The sequence below is a fragment of the Staurois parvus genome, unplaced genomic scaffold (assembly GCF_062004578.1).
Source record: "Staurois parvus isolate SC_StPar_1 unplaced genomic scaffold, SC_StPar_1.0 ptg000162l, whole genome shotgun sequence".
In the NCBI taxonomy this organism is placed as follows: domain Eukaryota; kingdom Metazoa; phylum Chordata; class Amphibia; order Anura; family Ranidae; genus Staurois; species Staurois parvus.
Genome location: NW_028317958.1, coordinates 7,019,805 through 7,040,622, shown reverse-complemented (window position 1 = coordinate 7,040,622; position 20,818 = coordinate 7,019,805). Strand labels below are relative to the sequence as shown.

The 20,818-nt window shown below is 42.0% G+C and overlaps 1 protein-coding gene across 1 annotated transcript in view; it reads left to right on the top strand.

Annotated features, from left to right (window-relative positions):
• Window positions 1-19,226, top strand: part of PXK (PX domain containing serine/threonine kinase like) — a 126,719-nt gene extending 107,493 nt beyond the window's left edge. Inside the window, exon 18 of the mRNA XM_089676028.1 lies at window positions 8,120-19,226. Coding sequence (XP_089532154.1) covers window positions 8,120-8,340 — 221 coding nt within the window. The 3' untranslated portion in view covers window positions 8,341-19,226. The remainder of the gene's footprint in view (window positions 1-8,119) is intronic.
• The last annotated feature ends 1,592 nt before the right edge of the window (window positions 19,227-20,818 follow it).

The window sequence follows — 20,818 nt, the reverse complement described above, 5'->3', positions numbered from 1 at the left end:
GAAGAACTCCAATCTAACAAACCATTTTTTCTGTAATTTTTTTTTCCATCTAGAATTATTTTGGCCTCATAAGTCTGAATTTCCTGTGCTGAGAAGGCTAATCATTTTCAGATTAGCTACTATTTTAAATGAGAGCCAGAATAATTTGTTGCCTGCATGGCCTCATACAGCTCCAGGTTTTGTTTTTTTCTTTCCATTTTGTTTTTTTTTTTTTATTTCTTCCACATATGCATGAACAGAAAGAAATGGAGACTCCATATGGTCTCGATTACACAGGGCAGACTATAGCATATGCCTGTGCGAGGGCTGTGTTTAGCTGCATGAGGATGCACAGGTGTTCCTTGGATACCTGTGCAGGCAGTCCCATTATTGTCAGTTGGAACAAAGTGGCTGCACTGACATAACTGCTGCTCTCAATTTGACATCTGTGCAGGTGCACGGCCCCAAACAGAGCCAGTGTGAGTTTGGAAGTTACATTGAGAGCAGTTAACAGACATTTAGTGTAGTGCTTATAAATATCGGATAAGGAACAATAATACAGTCCAAATCACCACAGATGAAATAATATTGGTGAAAACAAAGTCTCTAAAAAGACTCTTCTAATCCAGTAATTATGGTGCAGAGTGAAACCAGAACCAGAGAGAGAGAGAATCAACTTTCACCCAATCATTTGGCCTCTTACCAGAAAGTTTGACCACCCGAAGGATTGGTCAAACAAAGCAGATATCAAGCCCAACAGATGAGTCCAGGATTCCCAGAAGGATTTCCACAGATACCAGGATGCGTTAGAAGCGTCTTACTGAACACTGCAGTGTAAGATGGTAAATACTTCTCCACATAGTTAACACCACATAGGAAAGAAATATAACCGCTCATAGTGTAGAATTTAAATAAAAGATATGATTTATTCAAGTGTTGCATTTACAACAACCAGAGTGAAAATCAGCAGATATGAGTAATGTTTCCAACCAACAAGATGGCTGCGGTCCGTAGCGGTGGGCGATGACGTCACATGTCGTAGCTCCACCCTACACGTTTCGTCATTCAAAGGACATCGTCAGGTGCGAGCATTGAGAGCAGTGGCTATGTCTGTGCAGCTGCTATGTCCCAATCGACATCAGTGGGACTGTCTGCACAGGGATGCATTGAACACCTATGCATCGCCATATGGGTAAACACCGCCCTCGCACAAGCATATGCTGTAGTATGCTCATGTGACCGATGTCTAACAGGTTGTCTTTTTTTTTTTTTTTTTTTCTTCTAAACAGTGTAGTAAAATAATATAGTGAGCCTAGAGGCAGATAGTGCTTAGTGGAGTTCTTCCTTAATGGTATACTTGGTATGAACTGACCTTTTGATGATTTGTACGTTTGTTTTCCCAGAACCCCAGTGAGGTAAGTGCCTTCCTCTTTAAACTATTGACGCATTTGTCTATGCAGCTGAGCCATCTTGATCTGCTTCTACCTTGAAACTTCCATCCACAGCTGCTGCTTATTCAGCTCACTGCCCATTGCTCTCATAAATGCTCTGTATGTGATCATTTGTATTGACGCATCCTGCTCTTGTCATGTATGGATACCTACGCTAATCCATATAATGCTAAATGTGCTATGGGCTTTTGGTTCATGGAAAAAAGCTTAGCTCCATCCTTCTGTCTGGTCAGTATACATGTTAGCCGTGACTCTCAGCTGAGATGTATGGCCCTTGAAGCAAAGTGGCAAATGGTTTCCACAGTTACAAGGGACTACATGACCAATCATATTTATACATGTCAGCTTCTCCAGTATTGATGCACTCAAGAGTAATGGTCCAAATTTCTGACTGTTACCAAATTAATGTTCGTTTTAAAATCCTTGATTCCTTATTGACTGTTTGCTGGAGTCGACTACGCTTTTAAAGTATACATTCAAATATATGGTGATTGTATGGATGTCACACTTTATGTATAATCAAAAATGTAGCAACATTCCAAACACAGCAAGAAAAATCAGAAACACATGGGACTTTAAAGGTACAAATAAGGGCCATTACAAAAATATAATATTTGAAACATAATTCTGATTTTCTTTTATGTCATTATTTAGGATGTTAAACTATTTTTTTTAACTGCTGACGAGCAAGGTCTCTTTTGACATAAATGCCTCTCTTGGGCTGTCAGTAATAATGTGCTCTGAGCTGTGCATGTACAGCTCAGGGCACATTTATGGCACCCACTCTGCTGTGATGAGGTGACTCCTGTGCGCATGCACAGGTGTGAGGTCATTGTGGCTCGACCATTCAAGTGGGCGAATGGAGTGAACCAAAAAGGAAGATCAGGCAAACATGGAAGTGCCCGAGTCCTGACAGCACAGTGCTGGAGGGCTTCCTTTGACAAGCAAGTCTCATAATGTGCGAATATGATGTGCATACTAGCACATCATGGCATAAACCTCCTGGGGGCACATTAACAAAGTTTATTACGGCTTTAAAAACATATACTCTGATGATGCTGTTTTAGAGTTAGCAATAACCTCCACGTCAAAATCAACCATGTGTCCTCGTATAGATAGGAATCACATAATTAATACATTACATTGACTGTGAAGGTTCTCATTTATCTAGGCCTTGGTACGTCTAGTAGTAGTAAGTCGCATTGAACTGGACTTGGTCAGTACTGTTGAATATGCTTCAAGCTTATTGAAGCCATTCTTCAGTTCTCTAACGGAAATTGCATAGCCATTCAGATGAAAGGTCTTGTGCACATTGGATGCGCTGTCCTTCATTTTGCTACATTTGCTAGAGTTCTCTCCCTGATGAAGAGGGTGTGTGTTGGCGTATATCAGCAGTCTCCAGACTGTGGCTTGGGACCAGATGTGGCCCTTTGCTTGCCTCTATCTGCCCCTTGGGGCACTATTCCACCCACTGACACCAACGATGGGGCATAATTCCGGTTCTTGACACCAACAGTGGTGCACTATTCCTCCCGCTGACACCAACAATGGGGCATAATTCTTTCTATTGACACCAGCAATGGGGAACTAGTCCTCCCATTGACACCAACGATGGGACATTGTTTATTCCCACTGTCCCTAGTCTGCTCCCCTAAAGTCTGAAGCATAGTAAACTGGCCCTTTGTTTAGAAATCTTGGAGACCCCTGGCATATATGATATGATTAAAGATATGTTTTATATTGGACTCTTGGAGTGGCACTCTGTTTTTCTTTTCTATGGACTTAACTTGCAGCACCCCCTTTTGTGTATTCGGGGATCCTTACAAGGGATAAATTACTCCATGTCATAGACCCTTTTTAATCAAGAGGAACCCAACACAGTTCTAGGATCCAGCGCCTCCCATCTACAGTTTCAAACAGGTGTAGATTGCTGTCTGTGACCACACTGGGGAGTTTCCCGAATCTTCCTGTCCTGCTGTCACCCTGTCTAACCCTGACATACATGCTGTCTCTACTGGGAAAAAAAAGTGTTCTTATTGCTATTTGTGTCTCAGTTTGAGGGATTTCCCTTCTCTTCCTATCCATGTGAAGGAGACATTTATGCAACAGGGACACAGATAGCAATAATAACCTGTCAGCATCCTTCCCCCCCCACTCTGTCCCGAACTAAAAATAAACCCCACCAACTGTATGGGGCTTATTTAAAAAGTAGTGAATCTGACTTTCAACTCACATTCTCTGCAGATACATCTTCCTGGTGCATGTGTTTCCAAGGACAATGATTGACTCACCACCAGTGAATGTATGATGAAAGTGACATTTACTGCTTTATAAGTATCCCCTTATGTATTATGAATATTGTCTTCAATACCCAAATAATGATCAGTGTCTTTTTTTTTCTCCCCTTTGCTGTCTCTCTTCACTGTAGAGCATGCATCATTTTAAATGTGAGTTATCGGTAAAGTAAGCAAAGCTTCATTTTGTCACATTCGCTGTCGTGCCTTATGGACAGTGTGGGACATTTTGCCATTACCCCTTTATACCATTTACAGTTTATTGTTGGCAAAGCTCTCAGCGCAAACCTTTGCTTTGCAACACTTTGTCATTTTTATTTGTATGCTTATCTAGTCATTATATGCAGATCATTTTCTCCCCACTTCAAAAGTCTCTCTTCCATGACCATCCATCAAAATACTAAGGGCGACTCAAAAATGTTTTGTTGTTCTATGATCCCGATGCAGTCGTATGCTGTTTATACCCCATTGTATTCTGATGCAGTTCGGAGAACACTAATGATGTGTACAGTGTGGCGGACAAAAGTAACCATTTATATTTCATTTCTTTCGGCTTTGAGCAGTCTGCAAAAATGTGAGATGATTACTGATTGGTTTGCTTCAGTTAAAGCAGATTACACAATGCTCTTTGACTTGAAGTGTTTGTTCACCTTTACAGAAAAAAAATAGTAAAGGTGAACTAACACTGAACATTCTTCCCCACCTCGGACCAGAGAATTTCAGATTATTTAGAGCCTTCACAGTGAATCTTTTTGATCCATCCTGAAAGTTCTGCACAGAGAAGAGGGAGAAGAGCATGCATTTCAGATACCTGGACTGCTGGACTGGCAACGAGGGCACTGACAGTGCAGCATTGCTGGAGGTAAGTACAATGGGCACTGGGGTTGGGTGTGGGGAGGGAGTCTGGTGTTCACCTATGCATTTTTTCTGTAGAGGTGAACTACTCCTTTAAGACTGTAAGACTAAAAAAACAAAAACACAGGGCTCACCTGTCAGTTTGACAGCTAGGTCCCATTCTGTGTGAGGAATGCTGATCTCATGTAAATGAAGCCTGCAAGTAGCAGCTGCAGGCTTCATGTATAAATACATTGTACCAGTATTGGTATGATGTATTTTAATTAGTGCACATATAGAAATTAAAGGATTGTCCTTTGATCTACACATAATGTCCTTTCCAACAAAGGTACAATGGTGTATAAACCAAAAAAAAAAAAGCCATATTTGCCTATAAGAAACGCAGGCTCTTCTTTATGTGCTGCACAGTTATCTAACTGGAAAACCATAGACTATGGCTAATTGAGCCTATCTCAATTGCCCTTAAAGCATACATGTAAACTTTATAAAATGTAATAATCCAAGAGTAGGATGATAACACAAGCTGCTACCTGCACACATGCTTTTATTTTGTAACATCCTGATACCCCAGAAATGCTGGGGTACTCTACAGAAACAAGGACCACAGCTCTCAAATTTTTTCAATGGCCTGCAAGGCCACTAATCATTCTTTATGACCAATAGGTAGAGAGAGTGGGAAGGGAAAATCAAAATGCAGCCATTAGAGGTCAGGTCACCATTTCTTTTCTGTATTGGACATCCCTTGGTTATTTTTTTTTTTTTAAGTAACCAGGACTCTATAGAAATACAAGAAGAACATATGGAAGCAGAGGGAGGAGATGATGGAATATTATATTTAGAAATCCCATAGATACACTTGAGGGATAACAAACCTTTTAAACAATATGGGGCTAACAGCAATTTAATGCACCAAACCATCATATATATTCCCTACACTGCTCATCTGAAACAAGCCAGTGGCCTTCTTTAAAGGCCATGGTGTACTACACCTGTGTGGCTTTTCTTTATAGGCCCTAATGGAGAAGCTATCTACTAACATAAGCCCTATTAGGGAAGCTGTCCCTGCCTGCAGGGAGATAGCTTTTCTATTTGGGTTTATGGAGAAATGATCACACGTGCAGCACCTGTCACTTCACTGAAGAGCATGGCAGAACCTCCAAAGGCAGCGTAGAACATGGCTAGTGGTTGTTTTAAAGGTTTATTATCCTTTAAAGCACTGGTCTCCAAACTGTGGCCCAGGGGCCGGATGCTGCCCTTTGCTTGCTTTTACCTGGCCCTTATCCACAATACCAACAATGGGGCAGAATTCCCCCCCACTGACATCAATGCAGGGGCAGAATTCCTCCAAATGACACCAACGATGGGGTACAATTACTCCCAATGACTTCAAAGATAGAGCACAATTCCTTTCAATGATACCAGCAATGGAGCCCAATGACACCAATGATGGGGTGCAATTCCTTTCACTAAGGAAAAATGTCACCAGCACACCGAGGATCACCAATATGGGTTCATCACGTCACATGCCTGATGAAGGGGTCCTGCTAGACTCTGAAACGTTGCCTTGCTGTAACTGTGATCGTTCATTAAAACCTTTGGACCCATATTGGTGATTCTCGGTGTGCTGGTGACATTTTTCCTTGCTGATTTTGTTCTGTTCCAGCCGACGGTCGATGCGGCACCCACGTATACACACAGCCATTTTTAACACAGGAACTTGTGTGTTTGGATTGTACACTTCAATTCCTTTCACTGACACCAAAAATGGGGCATTGTTTATTCCCCCTGACATCAGGACCTTTTCTACTCCCAATGGCCACAATCCGATCTTGCCCCCCCCCCTTAGGTCTGAAGGACAGTAAATGCGCTTTTCGTTTAGAAACTTTGGCGACCCCTGCTTTAAAGCAAGGTTGTTAATTAAACTTTCATATAAATAATGCATCAATAACTTGTGAACCTAGACAGATATACTCTGCAGTTTCCTTTAATTCTTCATCATGTGTATGACTGTTGAAGTCATAATGATGGTCATTAATAGGGTTTTATTTATTTATTTCTTTTTAGAAAAGAGGTTCTTGTTTTTCTGAAACTGTTACCAGTTGACATGTACTCTTCAGTTCAGTGTGGTGGACAAATCCTCCCACTTCTTTAAAAGTCATTATTTATGATCTCATTTAAATTATTCTCTTATAGAATATTAGTGGTTTAAAGCATGATATAAATCCTCACATTTATTTAGTAAGTGTGATTTAAAATAAACCAGTGACCAGGCTGCACAGACTAGCGGAACCTCCAGGTGGTAGACTCCCTTGATTGTGGAGCATGCAGGAGCCATGAATGCCGAGCAATTAGTTCAAATGTTGACCACCTCCTGTGGTTAGGTCCACTCAAACAGCCCATTGGATGAGACATAAGGGGGCAGGTCAGAGCCATCAACCACTGAAGGTGGTCAGTATTTGCATAGTAGACTGTCGTATTGTCTTGGGTTTCAAGAATCTGGTGTTCTTACCCGCTGTTCAACCCATGCATCCTATTTAAGGCAAAGCAAAACGTTCACACTAATGCTGGCCACACCAGCAGCACAAGCTAGCCTTGCCTTTGCTTCCCAACTCTGACTGCAGGGAAGGGACAACATTCCCGGTACTTTTGGGTATGGGAGAGCACATGCCTCACTCCCCTTCTTCCGATGTGACCGCACTGGCACTTGGCAATTGGATTCTCAAACACCTAGTTCTGTAAAATTGGGAGTGGGGTAGTCTTCTGCCCTCTGTAAGCTCTGAAGGTAAATTTAAAGGGTACATAAATCCTAACAATGAACTCTAATTTTGTACTTTTTGGTCTGTTAAATAGGGCATTTAAAGCATTTTGTGATATCTGTTTAATAGGTGTAAAAACCAACCTGGTGGTCTTACCAGAAATCTTATGAGCAGGCAACCTTCCCATATGGCATTCTTATCAGTAATATGGCTCTCTGTTATCTCTGAGGACTACAGAAGCCCTCCTGTCACTGAAATGACATGAAATGGGTAGAGCAGAGGAATGTTTCTGTACTCCTGTCTTGTTTTTGCTGTCCTGATACAGTGGAGTGAGTGAGCATTATCACCCTAGGACAGGAAATGTATTACTGGCAGGATCACCAGGTGAAAATAAAGGAAACAAATGCACAGCCACCAAATCAGCTGTTCAGTTGCAATATATTACATTTTTGTTTTTGTTTATATACCCTTTAAACTGCTGGTGGGGCTAGCATTTAGGTGAACCTGTTAATTAGTAATTTATGGTATGGGTTTACATTATGCATCCAGTAGCTCATGTAGTAGAGCACTGCTTTAGGCACAAGGTATTGTTAAATTGGGCTTGCTGTCCTTTTTTGTTTTATGAGGATGTTTCATAGGATTTTAGCACAGATTGTCCATATTTAAGTATAGCATAATATTATTTATGGATTACATGTGTTATTTCAGCTGTATGAAGCCCGTAAAGTAGGTATTCTTTACAAAGTTATGTTTTTAATATTGCAATCTCATGATTTTTACACAGGCAATGCAACATCTCCAATACCAGCACCACCGCCTGCGCCGCCACCGCCACCACCACCTGCGCCTCTCCCTCCTCCAAGCAAGGATGTGCCAACGCAGTCGGTCACCCCCACAGTGAATGGTACAGACCGTGGAGCCTTACTTAATTCCATTAAAAGCTTCAAGAAAGGAGAGCTGAAAAAGGCTGTGACCAGTGACCACAGCGCCCCACGGATCAGCTGAAATCAGCAATTGAACTGCATCTGGGGATAGGCGCCAAATGTAGATTTTTTTCATATATATATATATATATATATATATATATATATATATATATATATATATATATATATATATATATATAGTGCTTGGGCTGCTCTCAGCTCAGATGTGTTATTTTAGAACAGGATTTAAATTCTGGAAAAGCAAGTGTATAGTGGAAAAAAGGCCTTACGTTTTAAGAAAGGTTGAAGTGTAAAATATAGGCCTGGTCTGGCCTAATTCACAATACTGAACTCGCTTATCAAAGTATCTCAAGGAGGGGCACTCACGCTTTGTATATATAGACTTCACATTGTATAAGACCAGTGTGCACAGCTGTACAGCAGGCTTCTACAAAGTATTTGCAAAGTTTTCTTCCAGCTTCAAGCAGCGTTGAAGTCTTTAAAGCACCCTTCAGCTCATGTTAAACACCGATCTTAATGGGGAGTGCATACTGTCCCTTTAAATAAGCTGCTAGCATGCTTCAGCAAGCTTTAGCATTACTTAAAGCTAGCAAGCCTGCTAATAGCTTGTTTAAAGCAGAACTCTAGACAAAAATAGTAAGATAAAAATTAAAAGACAAAATAACAAAACCAACTTTTGCTGCTATTTACCGTTAATCTATAGATTTCCACCACAGTACTTTTTTGTTGCTAGATGTTCTCAGTCCGCATCATTTAGCCCAATTCCTCTGAGCCCCGGTCTTCCTGGACCTTCCCCGGCCTGCCCCCAACAGGACAATGAAAGGAGATCAGCACCGTGATGAGCTCATCTCTCTGTCACTCTGCTTCCTGGCTTGCTGTACAGAGACTAACAGAAGCTAATAAGAGGTCAAATTCAGGTATTTGCATTTAAGGGCTTGTTAACGCAAGCATTTGGGGGCAGTAAAACCCTACGGATGAGCCGTGCTTTTCCGCCCCTCAAGCACTATCCCCCTTAGCTGCAGAGGCAACGGCCAGGGGTGTTCATGTGCATGTACTGGGATGGTTTCCTTCATAGCCATGGCAGGAATTATAACCTGTAATTTTCATTCACTCTGCAAGTGTCCCACAACCACATACAATGCAGGGGCGCTAGTGCAAGGGTTCAAGGAGTTAAGTGAGACGAGGAAGCAATACAACACCCCACCATCTGTCAAATATTTTCAGAAGAGCATGCGTTTATGATAACAAAGCTGCATTAATTTGTGCCTTTTAGAACTGCCAATAAATTGGCTTTAAAGTGACAGTGCGCATTCCCATTACTGAGTTTGCGTTAAAGCTTTTGACAAAGCTTCCTGAAAACTTTGCAAATGATTTAAAAGCTTGCAGTACTCCATGGTCTTTAATATACTGAAGTCCATATGTACAAGGCCTTAATACAAACATGGGCTCTGCCTAAGCAGAACAATACAACTGGTATACTTTTCCCCCCTACCTCCCCAGCAGCATACACTCACTTTTCCTGCACTTTTCTATTGCTTTGTTCATCCATGATGGTGAATGTGTGCTGCTAGGGAAGGGGGCATTAAAGTACACCTGGTGCCTTGCCCTGCATGGGCAAAGCACAGATTTCCTTTAGGCAATCTATGTTGCACATAGTAGCCAGATTTTTCCTGTTGCTGTATGGGAAAAACTTAGAATCTAACTGGTTTCTGTGGGGTAGCAGATATTTGTATGAGACAGTCCTTCCTTGTAACACTTTGGTATATGAGGCCAATTTTGTCTTAAGATATCCTCTTATAGATTCAGTAAACAGATCATCTCCTCATTGTACAGTTTACCATACACAATTTATCCCTTCCGCTTGAATGCTGCAATGTAACATTTTGGCATAAAACATACCAGTCATTTGGTAAAGTCTAGTTGCTGCTTAACTTGCCTTAAAGAGATTACAGTCAAAGTCAAAATTCATTTCTGTTGAGGGAACAAGCCCTAGATCATCAGTGAACCTTGCAATATTGGCGAATTTTATTGCAGATCCCTGTTTCTTTTCTACAGTTGTTGAGCCAAGACCACAGCAGTTGCTGATGTTTTCAAAGTGACAGCAAAGTGGAAAGTTTTATGCTCAACCCCAGTGCTGTATGACACCGTGCATCCCCAGCTTTCATCTAGACATAGGAAGTATTATGCTCCACCCCAGTGCTGTATGACACAGTGGGGGAGATTTACTAAAACTGGTGCACACAATCTAGTACAGATGTGCGTAGTAACCTAACTTTCTAACTTCAGCCTATGCAATTAAGCTTTGACAATTAAACCTAGAAGCTGATTGGTTACTATGCACAGTTGCACCTGTTTCCTGTCCAATTTAGTAAATCTCCCCCAGCATCCTTCTAGATGTGGGAAGTCTTATGCTCATCCCCAGTGCTGTATGATACAGTGCATCCCCAGACTCCGTCTAGATGTAGGAAGTCTTATACTCAATCCCTGTGCTGTATGACACAGTGCATTGTAAAGTATGCATGTAAGCCTAAGTCTATTTTTCATTATGGTTGATATCATGCTTCACTGTTTACAGATTTCTTGAGCAAAAGTTATTACCTGCAGATCTTGCTAGTAACAGCACTTCCTGTTGCACAGTGACAACCTAAGCTACTGCCTCGCAGTCGGCAGCAGTGTTGGTGCCATTTCTCGGTTGGGTGCCATTTCTCGGTTGGCTGTTGGGTTGTCTGTCAGGTCTGTGCATCCCCAACACTCATATGGATTTGGGAACATTTATGCTCAACCCCAGTGCCGTATGACACCGTGCATCCCCAGCTTTCATCTAGACATAGGAAGTATTATGCTCCACCCCAGTGCTGTATGACACAGTGGGGGAGATTTACTAAAACTGGTGCACACAATCTAGTACAGATGTGCGTAGTAACCTAACTTTCTAACTTCAGCTTGTGCAATTAAGCTTTGACAATTAAACCTAGAAGCTGATTGGTTACTATGCACAGTTGCACCAGATTTCCTGTGCACCAATTTAGTAAATCTCCCCCAGTGCATCCCCAGCATCCTTCTAGATGTGGGAAGTCTTATGCTCATCCCCAGTGCTGTATGATACAGTGGATCCCCAGCATCCGTCCAGATGTAGGAAGTCTAATACTCAGTCCCTGTGCTGTATGACTCAGTGCATTTTAAAGTATGCATGTAAGCCTAAAATCTATTTTCAGTATGATTGATATCATCCTTGATTGTTTACAGATTTCTTGAGCAAATCTCTTTAAAATTTCTTACCTGCAGATCTTGCTAGTAACTGCACTTCCTATTGCACAGTGACAACCCTAAGCCACTTCCTCGCAGTTGGCAGCAGTGTTGTCAGGCTGTTGTGTGCCATTTCTCGGTTGGTTGCTGGGTTGTCTGTCAGGTCTATCGGATAGGCAGCCCAATAGCCAGCTGAACGACCTTGAATGGCATGCTGACAATGATGCTGCTTATTTTAGACTCAATGACATAATTGCTGGATCTCTCTGCTTTTCTACGCAAAGTAGGCAGATCATGACTAGGAAAAGGGGTCAGCAAGGTGCTGTACTCGACTCCCTGAACCATCACAATACCCTGCCTCAGTACATCACTCAACAGCCCTCTGTGCTGATGCAAGCATTGTGTCTGTTTTTTTGAGTTATGCAATATCAAGCCTTGATGGAAGGATAATTTTCATGCAGACCATCCTAGATAATGCCTGCATGTGATGCTTAGCCTGTGATTGAAAGAATCCAATGAATGAAAGGGGCAGGTCAGGGACAGTAAGCCTGGGGAGAAATAATCTAAATGATATTGCACATCCTCCAGCCAGAAATGGGGGTTCTGTCCGACTTGCAACAGTTTCTATTGCACACTGTGAGGAGGTCACAGTGTGCAGTAAAATCAAAATAAGTAATTTCAGTACAGCAGAGAAGCATGTGCAGCTAGAGTTCAGATTTAAGAAAACTCTATATAGTGAAGCATGGTGCTAAACCAACTGAAAACAGATGTAGGCTTTATATATGCTTTAATGGAGTGCTAGGGGTGCCATACATCATACAATAAATTGAATCTAAGTTAACCTCATGCTCTGTGCGTAATTCAACATGCTTGTAAGTGACCTTATAACAGACCTGAGGAATGAGGTTTCTGGGAATTCTTTACTATAAACTATATTTCCTGATTCTATTTATATAGCTGTTCTGATCCTGTATACCGTACAGGTTTTTATAGTGTCCATTTGGAGAACATTGCAATATTAGCCATTGGTGCTATGGGCATTCACAGTTGTCTGTGGAATACTCATATAGACACAGAATTCCAGTGATTGCATTTCCCCCATAGCAACAGGCAAACATTGAAAGTTCCTGTTGGGCACAGTCAGTACATCAAGGAACTGTACAAGCATTAATAAACAGGTAACCTATTGTATCACAAAATGTGCTTTGTTGTGGTATACAATCTGCAGGAAATGTGGATTTCTAAGGCTCCATTCACACCTGGGAATTTGCGATTGTGGGCTGCAATTCTGCATGCAATCCCAAAACACTCTGCAAAACTGACAAATCACACCACACTTGTTCAGGTACCATTCATTTGCAGTGGCACCTAAATGCGGGTACAGTTCTGCCATGATTGTTGCGCAATAAATCGTGACAAACTGCATCGCGCAAAGCTGGTTGCCCAAAAGACGCTCCCGATCCTTTGCGTGATGCGGTTTATCGCAATTCCAGCACGATTTATCACGGCAGAGCCACATCTGTGTTTAGGTACCATTGAAAATGAATGGCACCTTAATATGTGTGGTAAGATTTGTCAGTTTTGCAAAGAGTTTCGGAATCGCAGGCAGAATCGTGGAGATTCTGCCCGCTAACGCCCAGGTGTGAGCCCACTTAAAGTGAGGATAGAAATATGAAAGCTGCCATTGTCAACGTGGTCCTTAAAGATGTCTTTCCAGAATGTTACCCTGGCTTTATTTTTTAGTAAGTAACTGACAAATAAGCATGCAGTCAGTGAAGACTGAACTCCTCTCCTCCATACTTGTTTTGAGATGGTGACTCGCTAGGAACAGAGCGATAGCTCTAGAGCCTGTTTGATGGCTGTGGCTAGATTTCTGTTCTCAGAGGTTCCTTTCAATTGTCTAAACAAACTTTGAATATTAATAGATGCCCCATATAATCGAGTCAGAACAGAGAAATCATTAATTAAAAAAAAAAAAATGACCTAAACATAAGGTGCTTGCAGCCGGTTTACACAATGCAGAGGATTAACCCCTTAGTTCCACAGTGAGTATAACAAGCATGTTTTACTGCATATACAGACTGATTTTACTGTTGTGGGTTTAGTAACACTTTAATATAGGCAGTTACTGTATATAGCACTGACAATTTAGGCAACGCTTTACATATGTACATTCACATCAGTCTCTGCCCTCCAGGAGTTATAAACCTACAGTCCCCTATCTTGTATACATACATACATACTAATGTGCCTGGAGAAAACCCAGACAAATGCAGGGAGAATATACAAACTCCATGCATATATTGTGGTTGTGATTCAAATGGAGGACCTTAGTTCTGGAAGGCAGAAGTGCTATCCACTAAGCCATTGCATTAGAGTGAAAATTGGTGTTATCACCAGTAATAAATCTCTCATAGACTTGTGCAAGTCAGCACAGTGGCTAAATGGTTAGCATTTCTGCCTGGCAGTACTAGAGTTGTTGGTTCGTATCCCAACCACAGCATCACCTGCCTGGAGTTTGCATGGTTTCCCGGTGCCTGTGTGGGTTTTCTCCGGGTACTCCAGTTTCCTCTCACACTCCAAAGACATGCTGGTAGGTGAATTGGCTCCTGTCTAAATTGGCCCTAGTATGTGTATGTATGAATGTAAGTTAGGGACCTTAGACTGTACACCCCTTGAGGATTAGGGACTGGTGTGAATGTACAATATATATATAAAGCGCTGTGTAAATTGACAGCGCTATATAAGTACCTGTAATAAATAAAAAATAAAATCTGTTGTAGTTGGCAGCTTAAGATTACAGGTGCGGAGGGGACATATGCACAGGAAAACTGTCACATAGACTTTGCTGAGGGAGAGGCCACCTGATTCAATTTGATAAATGCCTTCCAAACAATTTGCAAAACTTTTAACCAGCTTTAAGCAACATTCAGCTCCACTTTTAGAATGTGCACAGCCGCAATGCATTTGTAACTCATTTTTTATTTTCTCCAGGTTATAATGGTAGGTCTGTAACTCCATACAGACCTGGATCTAGGGGAGGAGTATGCAGGAGCCTCTGCAGGGGACCTGTGATACACTACTTGTGGTTGCAATGTTCTGCAGACCTGAATGCCAAAAAAAAATCACAAGCACATTTTTTCTTTCATCTATGTGGGCGCATTTATTTTTTTCCCAAAAAGTTGGACTATGCCTTGAGCTTACTGGAGGCCTCTTAAACCCAGTTACAATGTGATCCAGTACTCCCAATATGATCTCTATTTAACATTCCCAAACTGGTATTTGCTTGGCACTTTGCAAAGCTTTCAGTCAGCTTTAAGCAGTTTTTTTGAAACCTCTAAATACATTTGTAGTAGGCACTGCTTGCATACATGCTGAAGCCTGTGTGTACAGGACTGAAGTGCAGTTCAATTAATAAAGATGCAGTGGAAATACTTGCATGCACACAGTTTGCCTGCCCAAAAGATTGTAATTGTGTTCAGCCGGTTTTCTCAACCAGACACCCTTCCTATTACTATAGCCAACTCCTGGCCATTCACTTTCCTCCAATCAGCCAGAGCAATACAGCATGGTGAAGATTGTGATTGGATAGTGAAGGGACAGCAGCTCATTGATGAGGTAATCTTTGTGCTCTATCCTCCAATAAGCATGCTTTATGTGTTTGTTTCAGAGCATTCTGCAATGCAGTAAAGCCTGGTCAAGCCAATGGTGCTGTATGGGGATAACAAGAGACTATTACAGAGACTCATTGGAGTACTATTTACAAATGTAGTTAACTGATTATCTATTGAATTACATAACTGGATTAGGTGTGTGTGTGTATATATGTATATATATATATATATATATTCACACTGCTCAACAAAATTAAAGGAGGACTTTGACAACACATCAGATCTTAATGGGGAAAAAAATCACACTGGATATCTATATTGATATGGACTGGGTAGTGTGTTAGTAACGTAAAGATGCCCCATTGTTTGATGGAAATGAAAATGATCAACCTACAGAGGACTGAATTCATAGACACCCTGAAAATCAAAGGAAAAAATGATGCAGCAAGCCAGTCCATTTTGCTGAAATTTAATTGCAGCAACTCAAAATGGTACTCAGTAGTTTGTATGGCCCCCATGTGCTTGTATGCATGCCTGACAATGTCGGGGCATGCTCCTAATGAGACGACGGATGGTGTCCTGGGGTATTTCCTCCCAGATCTGGACCAGGGCATCACTAAGCTCCTAGAAAGTCTGAGGTGCAGCCTGGCGGCATCGGATGAATCGAAACATGATATCCCAGAGGTGTTCTATTGGAGTTAGGTCACAATGGACATATGACATATAATGGGCTCAGTTCTTCCCAACAGGGATGCAAAAATCAATAAAAAAAAAATGCCTAACAGGGACTTTAACCCTTCCTTGCTCAAAAACTGCAAAAAGTGTATGGACTGGAGTTTGCCCTAAACCCTTGACCTCACTTTAACACTTAATGGCTAAGTTCACCTTTAAGAAAAAAAAAAAACTGTCGGTTTTCATATAAAAGCAATTGGGTGGCTGTACAGCCAAGCACCCTGCCATACCATTTGCAGTGAAGGGAAGTGCATGGCAGGTGTTGCCAGGTAAAGGGTAATGAGACCAGCGAATGTCTTTATGCTAAATATCTCCTAGCTATTTAGAACCCAGAAGGTTTTCCAGTTTTTGCTGTCACTATCCCTGGCCAATCTTCACTCCAGTAGCTTCAGTGCAGGGGAGGGGTACAATAGACCCCTGATTTCTCAATGAGGAGAACCTGTAATAGTAAACATGCTTATCACATAGGGAGCTATTAGTTTTCAATGTGATGGCAATTAAAACAGTGTCAAAAAATTTAAAGTTACACCCATGCACTTAACTCCTCATCCAAAAAAATTTTGGCCAGTTCCCCATGTACACGAACATATATACGGCAGAGGTGCCTACATGCAAAAATGTTGATTGCACTATTGCGTATTATCACGTGCGCCAAATAGACAGTCATAATTCTGGGGTCATTCTTCACAGTGAACTCCAAACTGATGACCTGCAAAGGCTTTTACAGGATAACGCATTGAAACTTCTGGGTATCGTAATTCATTGTTTCACACTTGCATGCAGTTTTGAGGCTTGACACGTTTGGTATCTATTTAGTCAGCACATCCTCAGATTTTCTATTGACCAAACATTTGTTAATGTATTAAGTTTTGCTCTAAAAGTAACATTTGTATAATTTTTACTGAAATTTTGCTCTTCATGACCAGTTCCGCAAATAGAGCGTGACACAAAAAAGGCCCAGTTTTTACTGTGAAAAAAAAACAGTAAAAACAGCTCTGGCAGCAAAAGGGTTAACACTTAAGCCTAACCTCTAAAATGAACTAGCTTTCTTCTAGCACTTTTTAGGCTCTATTCACACTTGTGTGACTTGTCACAGCATATTGTTTTCAATGGCACCCTGTTCAGATCTATGCGACTTAAAGTTGCAGTAACTTTGAAGCTACTTTGCTGCGACTTGAGTGCCAGAGAGTGTAAAGTTGCACTCCAAAGTCACACTGTAAATCGTGTGATTTTAGAGTCACACAAGTGTGAGCCTAAACCTGACTTAACCAATAAACTTTAACCCTAAATTAAACTTCTAGCGCTAAGCTGTAAAGTGAACTAAATAACTAGGAAAAAACGTTTTCTCTGAGAGTGAGGAAGGGTCAGAACCTTACAGGGTTTTTACCCCCGGTTCACATATATGCGGCCATGTGGGCTGCGTTTTGCACGGGCACTAGAGCCCATTCATGTTAATGGTCTCCCGTGCCCGTGACACGCAGAGAAGGAGTCCCTGCACTTCTTTGGAAAACGCAGCCCGCACGGGAACCTCAGTTCTCAGTACGGTTGCGTTTTCCAGTGCGGGCGGCGTGCCATTAGAACTAATGGCACCCACCCGCGGGTCCGCATTTCTGTGCAGGTGGTGCGGCTGCATGGATTTTCGTGCGGATCCGCAGCGGCACCACCCGCACAAATGTGAACCTAGGGTCATTGTAGAAAGTCCCCCCTTGAAACCTTTGATTCTGTCACTTGCAATCCCAGTAAGCACTGTCACCAGGACAGAAGTTGAGAGAAAACTGAACATTTTATGGTTGTCAGTGGAACAGGAGTGGAGGGGAAATCTCCCAATAGGGACATCTGTTCCACTCACAACTTCTTGGAAGGGAATTTTCTTGCATTGGAAATACTTTTTCTTTTCTGTTGTGTCTACAGAACAGGAAGGGAAAGAGAAATCTCCCCAATAAGGTAAAACAATAAATACAGTACCTAGCATAGGACACATATTTTAAATGTCTCCCAGTGTCATTTTTTTTTTTTTTTTAAAAAGATGAACTTAACTTTTTTTTTTTTTTAATTTGAGTCAGCACCCACAAGTACTGCAGCTGCTGACTTAAAACCAGGCACTTACCAACCCACAGTGTCCTGTGCTCTCTTCTCACAGCCAACTTTTCTCATCCGCTACCAGTCCCTGATCCTACCGTCTTGGATTTGGTAGATGGCTCTGATTTCCTAAAGAATCACAGCTGGTACGCACTGTACATGGACAAGATCGCACAGCACAGTGAGACTGGTCCTGCAGGCAGCCTCCTGGGATGTGTGAGGTGTCCCATGAGGCTACGGTTCAGGATGGGAGCTGGATGAGCAATTTCATTCTTGCCTAGGGGAGAAATGAGGAAGTGGTAGCAGACGGCTGCCAAAAAAGGTACCCACTTCCTGGAAAGAAACAAAATCCTCTAATATGGCAGTGAGGGGGAAGGATGAGCAGTATTTTCACTATTAAGTGAAGGTCAGCTGCAAATACACCAATAGTGCTTCAATGAATTTCATAAAAAGGGAATGTTAGGTAGGTTTGATCTCATCTAGCAGCTTAAAATGAGTGCTTATATTGTACAGAGACAGTGACTGACTCATGCGTTATCCAACCAGCAGTATCCACATAATAATGACATTCTGAGTGGTTATGGCTTTTCACGCTGCTTCTGTGACCTCCGTTCCTCCATAGTTAGGATGAGGCTGCAGATATCTTTACGGATCTATAAAAAAAAAAAAAAAAAGTAAACCCTGCAAAAGAGAGAGACACACTTCTAACTGCACTGTGGGGATCTGAACCAGTGAGTTTTTCATTAATTAGACAGGGAATGTACTTTGTCTATGATTTATCCTATTTACTGTGAGACAACCATCTGCAGATTGATAAATGAGCCGAAATCTAGGCCAAGCCCTCAAAGGTCTACGCTGCTCATAGCAACCAGCTTTTTCCGTTAACTCCTCCAGTACAGGTTCATTTACAATATAACTGGTCGCCATGAACAAGAGACAACGGGGATCACTAAGCCCCTCGATGCCAGTCCATCGCTACTCTGGTCTCCAGCAGCATGCATTCAAGTGTCTACTTTAACATCTCCTTTTAAGACTATAAGGTGTTTACAATGTTTAATCAGTTACCAAAATGTCATATATTAGCCGGGCAATGAGATATCATATTAATATAGATGGTACACTTGGTGAATTTGAATCTAATTTACTTTTTTTGCACTTTAAATCTGTTTTACAGAAGGCAGAGGGACTGTCATGTGTATGATTATTGGGCTCAGTAATACAATGTATATTCAGTCATATTTTTATTAAAATAAACTCGTTCCATGATCTCTTATCTGTTTGTTTTGTCAGTCAATTTAGCGCCATTCCATTAAAAGTCACGGGGTGAAACCGAGTTTAGATCTGGTCTTTGGTCAGTCATGGGGCATCTAATTTCCAGACTACCAATCACATGTTTGGAGCACCAGGACAATAGAAGCACCCCACAAAGTTACCACATTTGGAGAGTAAACACCCCAAGGAATTTTTTTAAGAGGCATGACGAGTCTTTTAATGACCTATTTTTTTGCTACAAGTTTTTGAAAAATGCAGAAAGAAAAGTAAAATAATTTTTTTTTACACAAAGTTGTCAGTTTAATATATTTCTCACATGCCACAAGGTCATACTTGGACTTCACCCCAAAACACATTCTACTTCTCCTGGATATGATTATACAACATGTGTGAGACATTTTCAATGTTTGGACAGATTATGTAGTGATCATTGTGTCTTGTGTATCGCAAAAATCAACAAATTGTATCACAAACGGTGTACTGTAATGGTCACCTCTCTATGAGTGGTCAGGGAATCTAGTTTAGTATAACATCACCTATAGCAGTCTCCATTCCAAGCCGAGCAAGCCTAGACTACTGTTAAGTGGCCGCCCCCCCGGAGTGTTCTCTTCACTGGCCAGAAAGCTGAACAAAAGAGTCCCTGTGGTTTCAGGAGTGTAGTTTTCCACAGGGGATGGGTGGAACTGGTGTATCACCAGAACATAGGGGACGTGTAAGATGGTCAGGTGGCAGGCAGAGATGGGGTCAACAAGTAGTCAAAGGCAGCAGGCAGAAACATGGTCAATATAGGCAACACTGCACAGGTGTGGAGATGATCAGCTGGCTGTGGTGACACTGTACTGATATGAGGTGGTGCCTATGGACAATCTCGATGGTTGCATTGGTCTGGTAACATTGTCACTGGTGTTGCAGAGATCAGGAACACTGTTGATGGCTTACACAGGTCTGGTCACACTGAAATTGGAGGCGGCAGTGGTCAGGAACATGGATGCTGGCTGGTACTGATCGGGTGATATTCAGACTACTGTGTCTAGCAATCAATAACACTTAGGGTCGGAGTCTCAAGCTGTAAACTCACACACGTAACTCTTGTTGCGCCCTCTTGTGGTGGTTGGGATCCCCACACCCCCTCTGTACATTCAGCTCTGTGTGTCCCTCCCCCTCCCCTTCCTGGTGTGTTTCTATTGCCCCCTACACTGGGGTGGGGGTACTGACATAGGACAGACCAGAGAGGGCATCGCATGGTGCGGGAGGGTACACCGCTTTCCACAATGGGATGAGGGGGATGGGAATCCCGCCCTGGCGGTACTGGCAGAAGGTGGGAGGGATTTCTTCCATCACAGGATTATTTCTTCACTCAAACAAGGTTGTTTACTTTTTCCAAAATGCACTGTGCCCCCTTTTCTATTTTCTCGACAGCCCTGGAGGAGGGTGGACCTGGCGCTGGTTATCAGGGGGCCCCGCCATGGCAGGATTTGTCCCCCCGGTCACTTTTGGCGGGGGCTCATACCCATGAGGCCGCTCAGCAATCTCTTGCAATGCACTCGTTGCATGTTAATGAGGGCAGTGAAGAGGCAATACAATACATTCTAA